General features: G+C 48.8%; 1 protein-coding gene across 1 annotated transcript in view; it reads right to left on the bottom strand.

The window, feature by feature from the left end:
- ush2a (Usher syndrome 2A (autosomal recessive, mild)) overlaps positions 1-21,719 on the bottom strand; it is a 477,069-nt gene that overhangs the window by 9,462 nt on the left and 445,888 nt on the right. The window contains 13 exon segments of the mRNA XM_082957499.1: positions 1,934-2,180; positions 3,128-3,211; positions 3,663-3,839; positions 3,977-4,194; positions 5,932-5,951; positions 5,954-6,016; positions 6,018-6,173; positions 6,385-6,594; positions 14,978-15,302; positions 17,113-17,282; positions 17,511-18,521; positions 19,126-19,461; positions 20,086-20,313. Coding sequence (XP_082813625.1) covers positions 1,934-2,180; positions 3,128-3,211; positions 3,663-3,839; positions 3,977-4,194; positions 5,932-5,951; positions 5,954-6,016; positions 6,018-6,173; positions 6,385-6,594; positions 14,978-15,302; positions 17,113-17,282; positions 17,511-18,521; positions 19,126-19,461; positions 20,086-20,313 — 3,245 coding nt within the window.

Raw genomic sequence — 21,719 nt, 5'->3', positions numbered from 1 at the left:
GCATGTGTCTGCTCAAACAGTCAGAAACAGACTCCATGAGGGTGGTATGAGGGCCCGACGTCCACAGGTGGGGGTTGTGCTTACAGCGCTACACCGTGCAGGACGTTTGGCATTTGCCAGAGAAATCCAAGATTGTCAAATTCGCCACTGGCGCCCTGTGCTCTTCACAGATGAAGCAGGTTCACACTGAGCACATGTGACAGAGTCTGGAGACGCCGTGGAGAACGTTCTGCTGCCTGCAACATCCTCCAGCATGAACCGTTTTTGGCGGTGGGTCAGTCATGGTGTGGGGTGGCATTTCTTTGGGGGGCCACACAGCCCTCCATGTGCTCGCCAGAGGTAGCCTGACTGCCATTAGGTTCCGAGATGAGATCCTCAGACCCCTTGTGATATCATATGCTGGTGCGGTTGGCCCTGGGTTCCTCCTAATGCAAGACAATGCTAGACCTCATGTGGCTGGAGTGTGTCAGCAGTTCCTGCAAGAGGAAGGCATTGATGCTATGGACTGGCCCGCCCGTTCCCCAGTCCTGAATCCAATTGAGCACATCTGGGACATCATGTCTCGCTCCATCCACCAACGCCACGTTGCACCACAGACTGTCCAGGAGTTGGCGGATGCTTTAGTCCAGGTCTTGGAGGAGATCCCTCAGGAGACCATCCGCCACCTCATCAGGAGCATGCCCAGGCGTTGTAGGGAGGTCATACAGGCACGTGGAGGCCACATGCACTACTGAGCCTCATTTTGACTTGTTTTAAGGACATTACATCAAAGTTGGATCAGCCTGTAGTGTGGTTTTCCACTTTAATTTTGAGTGTGACTCCAAATCCAGACCTCCATGGGTTGATAAATTGGATTTCCATAGATTATTTTTGTGTGATTTTGTTGTCAGCACATTCAACTATGTAAAGAAAAAAAGTATTTAATAAGATTATTTAATTCATTCAGATCTAGGATGTGGTATTTTAGTGTTCCCTTTATTTTTTGAGCAGTATATTATTTTGAACATAAATAAGCCGCACATGTCTATAAGCCGCAGGTGCCTACCGGTACATTGAAACAAATGAACTTTACACAGGCTTCAACGAAACACAGCTTGTAACAAAAATAAATAGGCTTTAACGAAACACGGCTTGTAACAAAAATAAATAGGCTTTAACGAAACACGGCTTGTAACAAAAAATAAAAAATTAGCACTAAGCTTTAGTTGTCTTTTTGCACTGAGTCAATTCCTCACGCTGCTGTTTCCAACGTCTTATCATCGACTCATTAAGACCAAGCTCCCGTGCAGCAGCTCTATTTCCTTTTCCAACAGCCAGATCAATCGCCTTCAACTTGAAAGCTGCATCATATGCAATTCTCCGTGTCTTTGCCATGATGAGGGTGACAAAATGACTACCGTAATCAGAATGATGGGAAGTTTGAGAGCGCTCGATTTAATCTAAACAGTAAACAAAAAAGTTGTTTGACCTTAACCCGTTTGGCAATTTCATTGTTCTAATGAAAGCTTCATGCCGCCAAAAAACTGAGCACGTCACAGAATGTGTTTTTTTTTGGAGAAAATAAATTAAAAGCGGGAAAAATCCATATATTAGCCGCATCATTGTTTAAGCCGTGAGGTTCAAAGCCTGGGAAAAAAGTTGCGGCTTATAGTCCGGAATTTACGGTACACATACAGAAAAAGGATTCAGGCATTTCAGAACCACAAGAGAGCACCTCTGCTCGTACATGATAACTGGGATGTCATCGCCCTCTAGTGGGAATGAGGCTGCCTGTTCACAAATCTTCAGTATAAGAAGAGTGTATATACTTAATTTAAAACATATGGACAGGTATTAGCAATGACAATATAGAACCATAACCACATTGCTAATACGTATTCAATCCTTTAAGGTCTACACAAAGTACCTAGCGTTACGGATAGGGGGCGTTTAGAATTGGGTCTCTCTTACCATGTAAGCGTCTCCTCCCGCCTGGCTCCTCTTCTGCAGGGGGACGAGAGGGGGGCGTTCTCTAATGAAGGGTTCTTTCCTCAGGGCCCTCCTCAGCACCAGGCCCAGCAGCACAGCCAGGACCAGGAGACCCAGAAAGACTAGCAGCAGGATGAACCACATCTCAGAGTAGACTGGAGCTCCCTGGGTCCCCACACCCTGCTTCCCTCCTGGGGTGGGCTCCACCGGACCTGGGAAGAGAGAGTGTGGAGGTGTGCAGCTTAGAGTAGGAATCTGATACACCCAAAGCCCACTTGCAGAGGTAGAAGGGTTAGCATAGAGCAGTGGTCACCAACCTTTCTGAGTCAAGATCACGTTCCAAAAAGTCCAAAAGCAAACCAAGATTTACTGCTCAGATGTGCAACATTAACCTCATAAAAACAGTTCTGTTGGAATGAGGTTTGTGCAGTAGGTGTAATACATTATCACAGCATATTCATTATATGCTTGACCTGCCAATATTGTTCTTCTCAGACCATATTATATTTCAAAACTCGAGCTTTGATAACAAAATAAATCAGTTGGTGTAGCACTTGCGAAGCACAGCTGAGGATACATTTAAATAATTAGCTTTTTTATTTTATTGGACTGATGTGTGTGTGAGAGAGAGAGAGAGAGAGAGAGAGAGATGCCTCTCACGAGATATATGCTCTCTCCATTCCTCCGGTGAGAGGGGACACCGTCTTCCACCTGATGGCCAAAATCGAGTCGCACAACGTTATTTCTGCCTTATGCACAAATTCATGTTGTTCCTATGACCAGAGAAAGTGAAATATTCCTTGCAATTAAAATAGACACAGAGAGCTGCTAATAATAAAAACGCAGGGCTGTCGATACACCTGGCTACTCATCATTGCAGCTGCAGCACTGGTTGAAGCACAAGTGGTTTAGCTCTGCTGGTACGCTGGGTAGGCGGAGTTTGTCCCTTCAAACTAATTCAGTGGTTCAAAATGGCAACACTGTGCCTACCAAGTGCACCAACAGCGCAAGAACAAAAATAGGAACGCAAGGCTTTATTGTTGGCGAAGATCGTCGACCAATCGATTGCGAATGACCAGTTGGTGACGCATGGCATAGAGTTTGTGTGTGTGTGTGTGTGTGTGTGTGTGTGTGTGTGTGTGTGTGTGCGCTGTCTCACTCATGCCTGTAGCAGGACTGTATCTGATGATAGGGGTGCTGGCACTGCCAATGTCTGTAGTACAGGTCACCTGGAGGGAGAGGGCTGAGGGAGGGAGGGAGGGAGGGAGGGAGGGAGGGAGGGAGGGAGGGAGGGAGGGAGGGAGGGAGGGAGGGAGGGAGGGAGGGAGGGAGGGAGGGGAGAGAGATCTTTAAGAGTAGTAGGTAGAGTAGTGTTACAAAAACACTCATCTTCAGAAGTAATCAGATGGAAAGATATTGCTCATAGAGGGACTGGGTATCTGTGAGGTGTCTGTCTGTCTGTCTGTCTGTCTGTCTGTCTGTCTGTCTGTCTGTCTGTCTGTCTGTCTGTCTGTCTGTCTGTCTGTCTGTCTGTCTGTCTGTCTGTCTGTCTGTCTGTCTGTCTGTCTGTCTGTCTGTCTGTCTGTCTGTCTGTCTGTCTGTCTGTCTGTCTGTCTGTCTGTCTGTCTGTCTGTCTGTCTGTCTGTCTGTCTGTCTGTCTGTGTGTGTGTGTGTGTGTGTGTGTGTTGTCTCACTCTTCTCTGAGATGCGGGGTATATAGAGGTAGCTGTGGAAGCCAATGTAGACTCTCAGGTTGTTGTCTGTCAGAGAGTAGTCTCTCAGAAGACCGTTCAGAGAGAAAGAGGCACTCCAGTCCAGCCACACCAGAGTCAGGTTACTGTACACCTCAAATGGAGAGATATACTGAGGAGCTGGAGAAGAGAGGGAGAGAAAGAGAGGGAGAGTTAGTGTAGTAACAGTAGTCCAGTTGGAGGCGGTACTACCCATGTTGTTATAACAGGGCTAGGGCTAGAGGTCAGGGGTTAGATGTCAGGGCTAGATGTCTTACCCTCAGTGAGTGTAGTAACAGTAGTCCAGTTGGAGGCGGTACTACCCATGTTGTTATAACAGGTAGCTCTGAGCTGGTAGTTGGAGTAGGGCTGCAGACCTGTTACGTTGTAGTTCCTGCCCCTCCCGAAGAACCGCGTTTCTATTGGTCCCTCCACACAGAGCGGTGGGACTGGCTGGGGAGGCTGGGGGCAGGAGGAACGAACATGCACCTCACAACTAGAGAGCGAGAGAGAGAGAGAGAGAGAGAGAGAGAGAGAGAGAGAGAGAGAGAGAGAGAGAGAGAGAGAGAGAGAGAGAGAGAGAGAGAGAGAGAGAGAGAGAGAGAGAGAGAGAGAGAGAGAGAGAGAGAGAGAGAGAGAGAGAGAGAGAGAGAGAGAGAGAGAGAGAGAGAGAGAGAGAGAGAGAGAGAGAGAGAGAGAGAGAGAGAAGGAGGGAGCAGAGTGAAAGAGGAAGCAGAGGTGTTAATAAATATATATATTCTACCGTTCAAACGTTTGGGGTCACTAAGAAAGGTCCTTGTTTTTGAAAGAAAAGCTATTTTTTTGTCCATTAAAATAAAATAGATCAGAAATACAGTGTAGACATTGCTAATGTTGTAAATGACTATTGTAGCTGGACACTTTGAATGGAATATCTACATAGGCGTACAGAGGCCCATTATCAGCAACCATCACTCCTGTGTTCCAATGGCACGTTGTGTTAGCGAATCCAAGTTTATAATTTTAAAAGGCTAATTGATCATTAGAAAACCCTTTCGCAATTATGTTAGCACAGCTGAAAACTGTTGTCCTGATTAAAGAAGCAATACAGCATTTGTGGGTTCGATTACTGGCTCAAAATAGCCAGAAACAAAGACCTTTCTTCTGAAACTTGTCAGTCTAGTCTTGTTCTGAGAAATGAAGGCTATTCCATGTGAGAAATTGCCAAGAAACTGAAGATCTCATACAACGCTGTGTACTACTCCCTTCACAGAACAGCGCAAACTGGTGCTAACCAGAATAGAGAGAGGAGTGGGAGGCCCCGGTGCACAGCTGAGCAAGAGGACAAGTACATTAGAGTGACTAGTTTGAGAAACAGACGCCTCACAAGTCCTCAACTGGCAGCTTCATTAAATAGTACACGCAAAACACCAGTCTCAACGTCAACAGTGAAGAGGCGACTCCGAGTTCCTCTGTCCAGTGTCTGTGTTCTTTTTCCCATCTTCATTTTTTATTTTTATTGGCCAGTCTGAGATATGGCTTTTTCTTTGCAACTGTGAGATGCAGAATAGGTGAAAGGGAACTCCGCATGTTTGGTTCCCACCGTGAAGCATGGAGGAGGAGGTGTGATGGTGTGGGGGTGCTTTGCTGGTGACAGTGTCAGGGATTTATTTAGAATTCAAGGCACACTTAACCAGCATGGCTACCACAGCAATACGCCATCCCAACTGGTTTGCGCTTAGTGGGACTATCATTGATTTTCAACAGGAAAATGACCCAACACTCCTCCAGGTTGTGTAAGGGCTGTTTGACCAAGGAGATTGGTGGAGTGCTGCATCAGATGACCTGGCCTCCACAATCACCCAACCTCAACTCAGTTGAGATGGTTTGGGATGAGTTGGACCGCAGAGGGAAAGAAAAGCAGCCAACAAGTGCTCAGCATATGTGGGAACTCTTTCAAGACTGTAAGAAAAGCATTCCAGGTCAAGCTGGTTAAGAGAATGCCAAGAGTGCAAAGCTGTCATCAATGCAAAGGGTGGCGCTACCTTGAAGAATCTCAAATATAAAATATATTTTGATTTGTTTAACACTTGTTTGGTTGTTACATGATTCCATATGTGTTATTTCATCGTTTTGATGTCTTCTCTATTATTCTACAATGTAGAAAATAGTCAAAATAAAGAAAAATCATGGAATGAGTAGGTGCGTTCAAACTTTTGACTGGTACTGTATGTGTTTGTGTTTCTCCCTCTACCTCTCTATGAGTCCGTTGGGGGGCGAGCGGTTCGTCCCCACTCCACCTGTACTGAGCGTGATGTCAGAGCCACTGGGCGAGGGGGATGGCTGCTGTGCTGGGGGGGAGGCCTGGGTGCGCAGCTCACTCATGGGGCCCTGGCTGCAGCACTGGTAGCAGGTACAGGCCTCTACTCCTACCCAGTACTGAGTGTATGGACTCAGACCATGGAGGGTCTGCTGACGAGATGTCCCCTCTGACAGCTGAGAGAGAGACAGAGAGAGAGCCATAGAGAGATTGTCACAGAAAAGTTATCTCTTCGGTGTGTGCTTGTTGTGTTACCCGTGTATGTGTGTGTGTGTTACTAGTACGTGTGGTGTCTCAATAGTGTTTGTTACCAGAGTATGTGTGTGTTACCAGACTGTGTGTATGATACCAGATTGTGTGTGTGTGTTACCAGAGTGTGTGTGTTACCAGTGTGTGTGTAGCGTTGGGGCCCTGTGAGAACACCCTGTAGAGGCTGACGATGCCATTGGGCCTTGTGGGGGGGCGGATGTCAACAACAGCCGAGGTTGCTAAGATACGCAGGAAGGTTGGTGGGCCAACACCCTCAGGAGGGGCGGGACCTGTTCTCCCATTGGCCCATTGGCTTCCTGAACGACCAACAGAATTCACCACCCAAACCTGTCAATAAAAAAATAAATAACACAACTTTAGGATTATGTTACGTTTATGACAAGATGTTATCATCGTACAAAATCAAAGCAGTGGTCACTAACCCAGCAGGCTTTTGTTCCAGCACTAACACACTAAACACTTGTACTAACACAATTGCTAATCTGAAAAAACTGGGAAAAGTCCCCTTGCTGCTCATTCATGAGGCTGTATCGGGAGTCCTCCATCAATGTACCTGACTAGGTCTAAGAGTTAGTCCCCTGTCTGTGTGAGTCTACTCCCATCGCTGTCACCTGACTAAAAGAGTCCACTTCAGTCACTGTACCTTTTTTTGTTGTGTGTTTTTGTGTGTGTGTGTGTGTGTGTGTGTGTGTGTGTGTGTGTGTGTGTGTGTGTGTGTGTGTGTGTGTGTGTGTGTGTGTGTGTGTGTGTGTGTGTGTGTGTGTGTGTGTGTGTGTGTGTGTGTGTGTGTGTGTGTGTGTGTGTGTGAGAGAGAAGAAGGCAGATGTTTTTTGCTTTGTTTGTAACTTATTTTTTACTCATTTTGTACATAATGTTGCCGCTACCGTCTCTTTTGACCGAAAATAACTTTGAGACGTCAGGACTGCGATTATTCACCATGGACTAGCAGAATCCTTTTTCTTCTTTCACAACTCTGATGAGCCCGACGCGAAGGGTACACTGCTTCCTCGGGAACAGGCCCCGATCACTGAGATATGCGTGAAGAGGAGGAGGAGAAAGAGGGGCCGAAGGTCGGGCTGCCTTCTGAGAATTCGTAGGTGATTGAATAAGCCCCCACTTCCCTCCATTCTGCTAGAAAATGTGCAATCGTTGGAGAATAAAATCATCGAGTTACGCGGAAGATTAAACTACCAATGGGACATTAAAAATTGTAACATCTCATGCTTCGCGGAGTCGTGGCTGAACGCCGACAATATGAACATACAGCTGGTTATATGATGTACCGGCGGGATAGAACAGCGGCGTCTAGTAAGACAAGGGGACAAGGGTCTATGTATTTTTGTAAACAACAGCTGGTGCATGATATCTAAGGAAGTCTCGAGCTATTGCTCACCTGAAGTAGAGTATCTCATGATAAGCTGTAGACCACACTACCTACCAAGAGAGTTTTCATCTGTATACTTTGTAGCTGTTTACAGACCACCACAGTCCGAGCCTGGCACTAAGTCCGCACTCAATGAGCTGTATTCCACCATAAGCAAACAAGAAAACGCTCACCCAGAGGCGGTGCTCCTAGTAGCCGGGGACTTTAATGCAGGGAAACTTAAATCAGTTTTACCAAATTAATATCAGCATGTTAAATGTGCAACCAGAGGAAAAAATCTCTGGACCACCTTTACTCCACACACTGTCACGTCCTGACCAGTATAAGGGGTTATTGGTTATTGTAGTTTGGTCAGGACGTGGCAGGGGGTATTTGTTTTATGTGGTTCGGGGTTTAATGGGATATGTATTTATGTAAGAGGGGTGTTTGATTTATGTGTTCCGGGGTTTTTGGGTAATGTTCTTGTTTTGTATTTCTATGGTTTTCTATGTTGTGTATTTCTTTGTGTTGGCCTGGTATGGCTCTCAATCAGGAACAGCTGTACATCGTTGTTGCTGATTGAGAGTCATACTTAGGTAGCCCTGTTTCGCCTGTCCCTTTGTGGGAAGTTGTTTTTGCATAGCTGTGTGTATAGCCTGCAAGAATGTTTTGCTGTCGTGCGTTTTTCTTGTTTTTGTGTTCTCGTCAAATAAAAGTTTAAGATGAGCACTCAACCCGCTGTGCCTTGGTCTACTCCCTTCGACGGCCGTTAGAGATGCATACAACGCTCTCCCTCGCCCTCCATTTGGCAAATCTGACCATAATGCTATCCTCTTGATTCCTGCTTACAAGCTAAAATTAAACAGGAAGCACCAGTGACTATATCAATAAAAAAGTGGTCAGAGGAAGCAGATGCTAAGCTACAGGACTGTTTTGCTAGCACAGACTGGAATATGTTCCGTGATTCCTCCAATGGCATTGAGGAGTATACCACCTCAGTCATTGGCTTCATCAATAAGTGAATCGATGACGTCATCCCCACAGTGACCGTACATACATAACCCATACAGAAGCCATGGATTACAGGCAACATCCGCACTGAGCTAAAGGCTAGAGCTGCCGCTTTCAAGGAGCGGGAAATCACGCTATGTCCTCCAACGAATCATCAAACAGGCAAAGCGTCAATACAGAACTAAGATCGAATCGTACTACACCGGCTCCGACGCTCGTCGGATGTGGCAGGGCTTGCAAACCATTACAGACTACAAAGGGAAGCACATCCGAGAGCTGCCCAGTGACACGAGCCTACCAGACGAGCTACACTACTTCTATGCTTGCTCCAAGGCAAATAACACTGAAACATGCATGAGAGCACCAGCTGTTCCAGAAGACTGTGTGATCACCCTCTCCACAGCCAATTTGGGTAAGACCTTTAAACAGGTCAACATTCACAAGGCCAGATGGATTACCAGGACGTGTACTGCGAGCATGAGTTGACCAACTGCCAAGTGTCTTCACTGACATTTTCAACCTCTCCCTGTCCAAGTCTGTAATACCAACATGTTTTAAGCAGACCACCATAGTTCCTATGCCCAAGAACACTAAAGTAACCTGCCTAAATGACTACCGACCCGTAGTACGCACGTATGTAGCCATGAAGTGCTTTGAAAGGCTGGTCATGGCTCACATCAACACCATCATCCCAGAAACCCTAGACCCACTCCAATTTGCATACCGCCCCAACAGATCCACAGATGATACAATCTCTATTGCACTCCACACTGCCCTTTCCCACCTGGACAAAATGAACACCTATGTGAGAATGCTATTCATTGACTACAGCTCAGCGTTCAACACCATAGTGCCCTCAAAGCTCATCAATAAGCTAAGGACTAAACACCTCCCTCTGCAACTGCATCCTGGACTTCCTGACGGGCCATCCCCAGGTGGTAAGGGTAGGTAATAACACATCCGCCACGCTGATCCTCAACACAGGGGCCCCTCAGGGGTGCATGCTCAGTCCCCTCCTGAACTCCCTCTTCACCCATGACTGCATGACCATCATTAAGTTTGCTGATGACACAACAGTGGTAGGCCTGATCACCGACAACAACGAGACAGCCTATAGGGAGGAGGTCAGAGACCTGGCCGTGTCGTGCCAGTACAACAACCTCTCTCTCAACTTGACCAAGACAAAGGACATGATTGTGGACTACAGGAAAAAGAGGACCCAGCACGCCCCCATTCTCGAGAGAGCTTCAAGTTCCTTGGTGTCCACATCACCAACAAACTAACATGGTCCAAGCCCACCAAGACAGTCGTGACGAGGGCACAACAAAACCTATTTCCCCTTAGGAGACTGAAAAGATTTGTTGGCATGGGTCCTCAGATCCTCAAAAGGTTCTACAGCTGCACCATCGAGAGCATCCTGACTGGTTGCATCACTGCTGCACCCCCCCCCCCCCCTTTACACCTGTTGTCATCTATGCATAGTCACTTTAATAACTCTACCTACATGTACATACTACCTCAACTAACCGGTGCACTCACACATTGACTCTGTATCGGTACCGCCCTGCATATAGTCTCGCTATTGTTATTTTACTGCTGCTCTTTAATTATTTGTTACCTTTATTCCTTATTCTTATCCATATTTTTTTGAAACTGCATTGTTGGTCAGGGGCTCGTAAGTAAGCATTTCACTGTAAGGTCTACACCTGTTGTATTCGGCACATATGACTAATAAAATTTGATTTGATGTGAGTGTGTATGTGAGTGAGTGTATGTGTGAGTGTGTGTGTGTGAGTACATCTTTAGAATGCAGTGAGAGTGAGTGCCAGCTACAGGTGAACTGAGGAAGATGTCCACTGTCAACCCCTCACCTTCTCACTGGAGAACTGTCACACAGTGGGAGACAGGAGGAGGACAGAGAGGGAAGAAGGTTGAAATTGAGACAACGTGCAGAGAAATACAGTAATGAAGAGAGAGTGAGAGTAGGAGGTAACAGAATGGAGAAAGAGAGAGTGAGAGTAGGAGGTAACAGACGGGAGGAAGAGAGAGTGAGAGTAGGAGGTAACAGACGGGAGAAAGAGAGAGTGAGAGTAGGAGGTAACGAAGAGAGAGTGAGAGTAGGAGGTAATGACGGGAGGAAGAGGTACAAAGAGAGCGAAATAAGAAAGTGCTTCTCTCCATTGAACAAGCATTGCCCTTCACCAGTTTGCTGCCTCCTCCTGCTCTTAGAACCTAGAACCCCTAACCCAGACCACTGCAGGTGTCCATCCCCACACTCACACTCCCCATAGTCCCCCCACACTCACACGCCCCATAGTCCCCCCCACACTCACACGCCCCATAGTCCCCCCCACACTCACACGCCATAGTCCCCCCCACACTCACACGCCCCATACTCCCCCCACACTCACAAGCCCCATAGTCCCCCCCACACTCACTCGCCCCATAGTCCCCCCACACATTACTCGCCCCATAGTCCCCCACACTCACTCGCCCCATAGTCCCCACACACTCACACACCCCATAGTCCCCCCCACACTCACTCGCCCCATAGTCCCCCCACACTCACACTCCCCATAGTCCCCCCACACTCACACGCCCCATAGTCCCCCCACACTCACACGCCATAGTCCCCCCCACACTCACACGCCCCATAGTCCCCCCACACTCACACGCCCCATAGTCCCCCCACACTCACACGCCCCATAGTCCCCCCACACTCACACGCCCCATAGTCCCCCCACACTCACACGCCCCATAGTCCCCCCACACTCACACGCCCCATAGTCCCCCCACACTCACACGCCCCATAGTCCCCCCCACACCTACATGCCCCATCGGCCCCCCACACTCACATGCCCCATAGTCCCCCCCACACTCACATGCCCCATAGTCCCCCCCACACTCACACGCCCCGTAGTCCCCACACTCACACGCCCCGTAGTCCCCCCCACACTCACACGCCCCATAGTCCCCCCACACTCACACGCCCCGTAGTCCCCCCCACAATCACACGCCCCATCGGCCCCCCACACTCACATGCCCCATAGTCCCCACCACACTCACACGCCCCATAGTCCCCACACTCACACGCCCCATAGTCCCCCCCACACTCACATGTCCCATAGTCCCCCCATACTTACACACCCCGTAGTCCCCCCACACTCACACGTCCCATAGTCCCCCCACACTCACACGCCCCGTAGTCCCCCCCACACTCACACTCCCCATAGTCCCCCCACACTCACACGCCCCATAGTCCCCCCCACACTCACACGCCCCATAGTCCCCCCCACACTCACACGCCATAGTCCCCCCACACTCACACGCCCCATACTCCCCTCACACTCACAAGCCCCATAGTCCCCCCCACACTCACTCGCCCCATAGTCCCCCCACACATTACTCGCCCCATAGTCCCCCACACTCACTCGCCCCATAGTCCCCACACACTCACACACCCCATAGTCCCCCCCACACTCACTCGCCCCATAGTCCCCCCACACTCACACGTCCCATAGTCCCCCCACACTCACACGCCCCATAGTTCCCCCACGCCCCATAGTCCCCCCACACTCACACGCCCCATAGTCCCCCCCACACTCACACGCCCCATAGTCCCCCCCACACTCACTCGCCCCATAGTCCCCCCACACTCACACGTCCCATAGTCCCCCCACACTCACACGCCCCATAGTTCCCCCACGCCCCATAGTCCCCCCACACTCACACGGCCCATAGTCCCCCCACACTCACACGCCCCATAGTCCCCCCCACACTCACACGCCCCATAGTCCTCCCACGCCCCATAGTCCCCCCCACGCCCCATAGTCCCCCCCACACTCACACGCCCCATCGTCCCCCCACACTCACATGCCCCATAGTCCACCCCACACTCACACGCCCCATAGTCCACCCCACACTCACAGGCCCCGTAGTCCCCCCCACACTCACACGCCCCACAGTCCACCCCACACTCACACGCCCCGTAGTCCCCCCACACTCACACGTCCCGTAGTCCCCCCACACTCACACGCCCCATAGTCCCCTCACACTCACACGCCCCATAGTTCCCCCACGCCCCATAGTCCCCCCCACGCCCCATAGTCCCCCCACACTCACACGCCCCATAGTCCCCCCACACCCCATAGTCCCCCCCTCCACACACACCAGGCTAATCTTGTTTCCCAGGCAGTGTTAGTGTAATTACAGGGGAACACAGCTCAGGGTCAGGCAGGTGGAGATTTGCATGGGTAAGTCATTTGCAGATTGTCAGGATCAGTGGAGGTGGCAGATGGATGCGGTGGTGGAGAGGGTTAAATTAGCCTCAATAATAGCCAATTACCCCGTGATCAATCAGGATGATAGATCTGAGATGAGATGCAGGCGGACTGAGAGAGTAGAGGAGCACACGCATTCAGATTCCCACACACACTGTTCCTGCGTGTCAGAATCCAGGGGGGAGAGAGGAGATGAGGGGGGGTCAGCCAAAAGTCATCCTGTCACCTAGATGGAGAAAAGGTCAAGAGGGTGGTGGCGGGGATTTGTGTGTTTGTGTGTGTGTCTGACTTGGGGATGAAGTTTCTGTGACAACTTAACATACAAAACTTGACACACTGTGTTGTGGTCACTTTCTTTAGTTACAGGTAGTGTAGTCTGGCGTTGCCATACCGATGAAGCCTGGTTCTTGACGAGGCTACAGGTAGTGTAGTCTGGCGTTGCCATACCGATGAAGCCTGGTTCTTGACGAGGTTACAGGTAGTGTAGTCTGGCGTTGCCATACCGATGAAGCCTGGTTCTTGACGAGGTTACAGGTAGTGTAGTCTGGCGTTGCCATACCGATGAAGCCTGGTTCTTGACGAGGCTACAGGTAGTGTAGTCTGGCGTTGCCATACCGATGAAGCCTGGTTCTTGACGAGGTTACAGGTAGTGTAGTCTGGCGTTGCCATACCGATGAAGCCTGGTTCTTGATGAGGCTACAGGTAGTGTAACGCGCATCCAACAGTTCTCACCGGTGTAGTGTGTTTTCACACTGTTTAGATATCATACAGTATCATGCAACCAGATTTGAATGTAGCAACTTCTCTGCCACTGTTTACATTTACATTTAAGTCATTTAGCAGACGCTCTTATCCAGAGTGACTTACAAATTGGTGCATTCACCTTATGATATCCAGTGGAACAACTACTTTACAATAGTGTGTCTTCGTTAGGCTATTTCTCCCTAGATACAGAAAGGAGATGTCTAGCATTTAGAGATATATCTCTGTGTGTCTTGTAGGAGTTACAGACATGTTATGGCTTCCACACCATGTGCATACTGAGATATCTAGTCCAGGCTATTAGAAAGGGAAAAAAAGATGGCATTTTAGGGGCCGTGGCAACAAAAATCTACCCAAGCTGCGTGGACTCGCTCTGAGACCTCTGATTGGTCATCTGAGCCGCACCGCCGCGGTCCGAATACTCGGATTGGCTGACTGAACGGTATCATCATCATGGAGACAAGGGTCGGAGGGTAAGTTGGGTGAAAGTGGGCGGTAATTAAAGGCTGGCATAAACCTGTCAATAAAACATGATGACCTGGGCCAATTAAACTAATTTGATCTCCCTCTGTACTGTGGTGGGACTTTGTCCTTCCTTGTGTTGCTGGGGAGAAATGACCCCTCCTACTCTGTCTCCTCATTCATGTGATGAATGGGGATAACCCACAAACAGTGTTCGTACATAAACACTATAGGCTAGTAGTCAAACACACAACATAAACTTTAGAAGCACCCCCAATCTCTCTCACCTCCGGTTAGCGTATCTCCTCACGTATATAGCCCCCCCCCCCCCCCCCCCAAAACTCCCTTGGGGACCCACACCCGACATTTAAAAGGTCTTTCCGATACATGTCCGTATCCGGGAGGGCGGGGTAAACAGCTAATTCGATTGGCCGGATGGTAATGACGGGGGCTCTTGCCTGCCACTGATTAATGGCTCTGTCACCCACCTGTCATCTATCAGCCCCAACTCCCCCTGTCATAAATTACGGCTGGTAAATAAGACGGAACAATCAGGCAAACTCAATCAATTAGAACGTGGCTCTGCCCTCGGCTAACGTGGCTGACAGGCAGGATGCTAATGTTATTGTGCTCTAAAGGGTAGCCTGTCAATTAGCGACAACACGCAAACTACCACATTAATATGGACTAGCATTACAACACCTGTCTGAGTGGGGCTGAGTGGGGTTAGGGAAGGGGGAGGGGTGTGTGTGTTAGTGGTGGGCTGGAACAAAAACATACACAATGCAGACTGTGGTTCCTCACCCCTGTGTTAGCCAGAATATGTACCTACCTGGTACTGGTAGTCAGTGTAGGGCAGGAGACCGGCATCACGGCACGTTGTGGAATCATTCCTATATACCAGCGCTGCTGCACTCCCGCTAACCTCAGTGTTCTGACCCAGTCTCCTATAGACCTCATAGTGTAGGACTCTACCATTGGGCTGGGCCGGGGGGGGCCAAGAGAGCAGAAAGACGGTCTGTAGGCCCCTGGTGTCTCTCTGTAGCTCCAGCAGCGGAATGGACTGGCCAGTAGGAGGAGACTCTAGTGTCAGCACTGAGACCCAGTCACTGGAGGCACAGCCCAGCTCTGTACACGCCTCCACTCTCACCTCGTACCTGATAGACACACAGATACACACAGATATACACACAGTTTTTCACACAGGTCTGTCAACACACACTTAATATCATATACAGTATGTATTATATCTCAATGTTGTCATTATTACAATATTACACATATTTCTACCTAAATGTCATTCTGTCTTTTCCGTGCTTTAGAAGAGAGAGAAAGGGGAAAGAAAACATGGAGAGAAAGAGAGGCAGAGGGAGGGAGAGATAGAAGTACAACAGAGAGAGAGGAGTAGAATAGACAGGTCATCTGAGAGGAGGAGTGGTGATTTGTAGATGATAAAGATAATGAGCTTTTATTATCTGTCTCTTATCAGTACCTTACACACACACACACACACACACGCACACACAACACACACACACACACACACACACACACACACACACACACACACACACACACACACACACACACACACACACACAGGAACATACCACCCCCCTCACACACACACAGAAACACACACACACACACACACACACACACACACACACACACACACACACACACACACACACACACACACACACACACACACACACACACACACACACACACACACACACACACACACAGGAACACGCACACCCTCACACACACACTGTCACACAGGAACACACAGTCTGACTGACTGCCTTTGTCTGGGACAGAGAGATGGAGACGTGACCACTGCCTCAAGGTTGACTCCCTCTCTCCATCGCTCTCCCTCTCTCCCTCCCTAGCTCCCTCCATCTCTATCCCTCTCTCTCTGGATGCTGTCCCTTGGGCCCCTCTCTATTGTCTGTCTCTGTCACTCTCTTTCTCTCCTTCCCTCTTTTCTCCATAACTTTCTTTATCTTTCTCCTTAATTTACTCATTCACTGCTCTCTCTTTGTATCTCTCTCTCTCTCTCGCTCTCTCTCTCTCTCTCTCTCTCTCTCTCTCTCTCTCTCTCTCTTCTCTCTCTCTCTCTCTCTTTCTCTCAATTTAATTCAATTCAATTCAAGGGGCTTTATTGGCATGGGAAACATATGTTTACATTGCCAACGCAAGTGAAGTAGATAATAAACAAAAGTGAAATAAACAATAAAAATGAACAGTAAAGATTACACTCACAGAAGTTCCAAAAGAATAAAGACATTTCAAATGTCGTATTATGTCTATATACAGTGTTGTAATGATGCGCAAATAGTTACAGTACAAAAGGGAACATAAATAAACATAAATATGGGTTGTATTTACAATTGTGTTTGTTTTTCTTGTAGAAACAGGTCACAAATCTTGCTGCTGTGATGTCACACTGTGGCATTTCATCAAAATTGGGTATGTTTTCGAATTCCTTGTGGATCTGTGTGAAGTTTGGGAATCACTTCCCATTAGGTGGTTCTAGAATTAAATGTCTCTTTTCTGGATTTTGATAATTAGTGGGCATTGGCTTTATTCTGCATTATTTGGTGTTTTACGTTTACACAGAGGATATTTTATGCAGAATTCTGCATGCAGAGTCTCAATTTGTCTCTCTGTATCTCTATCTTTCTCTGTATCTCTCTCTCTCTGTATTTCTCTCTCTCTGTATTTCTCTCTCTGTACCTCTCTTTCTCTCTCTGTATCTCTCTCTCTCTCTCTCTCTCTGTAGCTCTCTATCTCTCTCTCTCGTGATTGTGTTTTGTCTCCACAGTCGCTAAATAGTGTCAATAAAGGGTTTATAAAAATAAAACATCTCTGTTGCTCTCTACCCCCCTCCTCACACACACACACACTCTCTGTACCTGTGGCTAGAGGGTAGAGGTCAGGGGTTCGTTAGTGACTGACCTGTGGTAGGGTGTGAGCTGCTTCAGTATGATGGAGCGTCCGGAGAAGGCGCTGTGTTCTGGGTCATACAGGAAGCTGTGGGTTGAGGGCAGAGTCGGGTCTCTCTGGTACACCGTGTAGCTGACGATCACCCCGTTAGGTCTCGCTGGGGGCTCCCAGTCCACCCTCAGCTTCACAACAAGCACAACATTACACATCTCATATACCAATGACAATAGTATTAACAATGTGAGTAGAAGTGGCAGAATTGAAACTACAGTAGGATCTCAGACACATGAACATGTATTAGGAATGGAGGGCGCTCTGAACACTGAAATATTTGTCACTTTGAAATGTGCTTAAAAAAATATGATTAGCGTATTTACATGTATTGTACTACTCCCACTCCTCTTACTGACCTGCCGTGGCCCCAGAGGCTGCAGTGTGGGAGGCCCAACACCAGAGGGAGCTGACGGGTGAGTCCTGGCCTTGGCCACAGAGCTGGTCACTGCTCCCCGACTGTTGTTGGCCGTTACGCTGTAACCGTACTCCACACTCGGCAACAGCGTGAAGTCATGGTAACGCGTTTCCATCCCGACGTAAATGACCTGGCCATCCCGGCGGAGCTCGTAACCTGTGACGATACCGTTGGGGAGCTTCGGTGCACCCCATGTGATTTCGAGAGACTCTGGGCCGGTGACTTTGAGGGAGGGGGGATTTAGCCCACGAGGGGGGGCCTCAAGGGTTTGGGCCTTGATAGGGGTGCTGGGGGTACAACCCCCGTTGGTACAAGCCAATAGGACGAGGTGGTAGAGTGTGTGCGGCCGCAGCTCTGACATCACCACAGACAAGCCACTCCCACGGTAAACCTCCTTTCCGTTGGCCTCCAGCATGTACTGTGTCACCTCCCCATTCTGTATTAATGGAACGGTCCAGGACACGTTGATATTATCGGCTGTGATGCTGGTTATGGTGGGAAAGTCCACTGCAGCGGGGGGGGCCTCCAGTGTCTTTACCTGTGTTTCAGGACTAGTAACACAGCCCTCAGCAGTACAGGCTGTAATAGCATATCTATAGGAGGTGAAGGCAGACAGGTCCTCGTCTGTGTAGTTGAAAACACTGGGGTCAAAACTAAACGAGAAACTTACGTTGTCTCTCTGGATCCTATAAGACAGAAGCACCCCGTTACTCTCCAGTGGGGGGGTCCATGACACCAGGAGCTCATAGGGGTTCCCCTCCACGTGGACAACCGAGGGGGGTGTTAGGCCATGCGGGGGGGCCTGTCTGGTTGTCACGGTAACCCAGGGGCTGTCTGTATGTCCGGCGGGGTTGTGGACGCGGATGCTGAACTGATATTGTGTCCAGGGCCGCAGCCCCGTCACAGTGTGGGAGAAACTAGAAGCCTGAGTGGAACTCTCACGGAACAGTACCTGACAGAAAAATATCCACAGCTAATGATGATCATATAACTGAAATAGACAGGTTAAGATTGTGACAAAAGATGAAATTAACACTGATGAGTAGGACCAGGACTATACCAGTACCCCAATATCTTTTCCATGGCAAAAATGAAAACACAAAGCAGACTAAACTCTTTGGTCCTTTAAAAACCTGCTGAATGTAACATATTGTGTGCTTGGAAATAAAAACATGTGACTCTGGATGACATCATAATGATGTTTGTTTCCAACATTAGGCCTGTTTTCATAAAGAAGTTAAATCCGCTTTATGTTTTTTTCCCCTGCCACGATACTAATGAGTATTGTGATACTGGCATCGTCCCAGCCCAACTGTTGACTAATCATTAGAACGTTTAGAACGTGCTGTGAAACTTTTACTGTCATTTCCAGGGACCACCCATACGTGGAATGTGTTCACGCATGACTGTAAGTTGCTTTGGATAAAAGCCTCTGCTAAATGGCATATATTATTGTATTATTATTAAATCTCTTTTTCTTATATTTAGTATACCGTCTTTTTCTGTATAAGGTAGAAGTATTACCATAGAGAAGCAAAGATAATCAAGATACACACCTTGGCCCTAGCTGTTTCCTCGTTGTTCCCCCTCCTCCCATCATCCAGACTCCGCCCCAGCAGGATGTACTCTCCTATTGGTCCGTTGGGATGAGTGGGCAGGCTCCAGGTGAGTTCTACACTGTGTGGGCCGATAGCGCTGGGTATGGGGGCGGGCTGGGCGCCCGGGGGGGCTGCTGCCGTGGTAACAGACTGGGGGGGGGTACGGGTGCAGCCTGCGGAGGTACAGGCCTCTAGAACCAGAGAGTAGAGGGAGAAGGGTTCTAATCGTCGGAACAGGAACTGGCGAGACAGACCACTGAACTCCAGGTTCCCCTCACTGTAGATGTTATAACTCTGGAGGAGAGAGATAGAGAGATGGGGAGTTCAGTGTGCGAGTGTGTTTACTGTGATGACCCCTTTGATATTTGTCTCTGTGTATGTGTGTAATGTGTGTGTGTGTGTGTGTGTGTGTGTGTGTGTGTGTGTCTGTGTACCGTGATAACCCTGTTGTGTGTGTGTGTGTGTCTGTGTGTACTGTGATAACCCCGTTGGGTGTGTGTCTGTCTCTGTGTGTACCGTGATAACCCCGTTGGGTGTGTGTCTGTCTCTGTGTGTACCGTGATAACCCCGTTGTGTGTGTGTGTCTGTGTACCGTGATAACCCCGTTGTGTGTGTGTGTGTGTGTGTGTCTGTGTGTACCGTGATAACCCCGTTGGGTGTGTGTGTGTCTGTGTACCGTGATAACCCCGTTGGGTGTGTGTCTGTCTCTGTGTGTACCGTAATAACCCCGTTGGGTGTGTGTCTGTCTCTGTGTGTACTGTGATAACCCCGTTGGGTGTGTGTCTGTCTCTGTGTGTACCGTGATAACCCCGTTGGGTGTGTGTGTGTCTGTGTACCGTGATAACCCCGTTGTGTGTGTGTCTGTCTCTGTGTGTACCGTGATAACCCCGTTGGGTGTGTGCCTGTCTCTGTGTGTACCGTGATAACCCCGTTGGGTGTATGAGGCGTGTCCCAGGTTAACAGAAGGGCCCGGCCCTGCTCTCTCTGCTCCAGACTGAAGTTAGCCAGGCCGGCAGGCGATGCCTCCAGGGTCCTAATGCTGACCCAGGGACTGGATACACTGCCTGCCCCGTTCACTGCTTCCACACGCACACTGTACACACTGAATGCCTCCAAGCCATACACACTGGACTGGAGAGCACTGCCCTGTGAGGGGCAGAAAGAGGGAGAGAGAGGGAAAAAGAGAGGGAGAGAGAGAAAGCGCGGTAGAGAGACCAGAAGAGACCAGGAGAGAGAGAGAGAGAGCGAGAGTGTGAGAGAGAGAGGGAGAGAGAGGGAGAGAGAGAGATAGAGAGAGAGTGAGTGAATCATACGCATGTACACATGGACTGATTTCACTCCAAAAACCAACCCATGAGATCTTTACAAAGAGCAGAATTCAGAGGGAATTACACCAGAAACCAGACAATAGAAACCTAACATGCTTATGGATTTGACACGGGGGCTGACATCAACATGCACACAAGGCTACATCTTGAACTAACAGCACACTCAAGTGACCAGCCGAGAGGGAGAGACAGACATGTAGGAAGAACACACACAGGTCCCTAGGGGAGAGTTAGCTACAAAGCCCCTGAATACAGCCCTGGTATCAAACTGACACCACAGCAATATCCCACTGCACAGAGACAACACACAGCTCACTGTCAAGTCTCAGAGCAGGCTGCAACGCCAGGCTCCATTTTCTAATTGATTATCAAGTCCTGCTTGTGCTATGACAGGCACCAAGAGTGCTAGGGATGTGGAAGTGTGTTTTTTTTTTTAATTTTAGGGTCCAGAATGTGGGTGTGTGTGAGAATGTGTGTGAGAGAGTGTGTGTGTGTGTGTGTGTGTGTGTGTGTGCATGTGTGCCAGAGGAGGCTGGTGGAAGGAGCAATAGGAGGACAGGCTCATTGTAATGGCTGGAATGGAATCAATGGAACGGAGTCAAACAGATCAAACACCTGGAAACCTCATGTTTAACTCCGTTCCATTGATTCCATTCCAGCCATTACAATGAGCCCGTCCTCCTATAGCTCCTCCCACCAGCCTCCTCTGGTGTGTGTGTGTGTGTATGTATTTGTGTGTGTGCATGTATGGGTGTGTGTGTACCATGATGAAAGCCTAGTCCCAATGCAGAATGCAGGGTGTTAGTCTCCTGGTGCAAAGGGATTCAGGTGAACCTTTGTCTCTGCTATAAGTTGATCTGAACCACTGAGCCACCATCACTAACAGCATAACAAAACCTCAACACACACATTATCAGAACCACGTCCAAACCAACATGACATGGATGATTTTCTGCTTCCCCCTGTCACAAAGAGAGAGGGAAAACAGGATTAATGATCCCCCTGTCACAAAGAGAGAGGGAAGACAGGATTAATGATCCCCCTGTCACAAAGAGAGAGGGAAGACAGGATTAATGATCCCCCTGTCACAAAGAGAGAGGGAAGACAGGATTAATGATCCCCCTGTCACAAAGAGAGAGGGAAGACAGGATTAATGATCCCCCTGTCACAAAGAGAGAGGGAAGACAGGATTAATGATCCCCCTGTCACAAAGAGAGAGGGAAG

This window comes from Salmo salar, chromosome 01 (genome assembly GCF_965601325.2).
Source record: "Salmo salar chromosome 01, fSalSal1, whole genome shotgun sequence".
NCBI lineage: Eukaryota > Metazoa > Chordata > Actinopteri > Salmoniformes > Salmonidae > Salmo > Salmo salar.
Note: the sequence above shows the minus strand (reverse complement) of the source record. Positions and strands in the feature narration are given on the sequence as shown.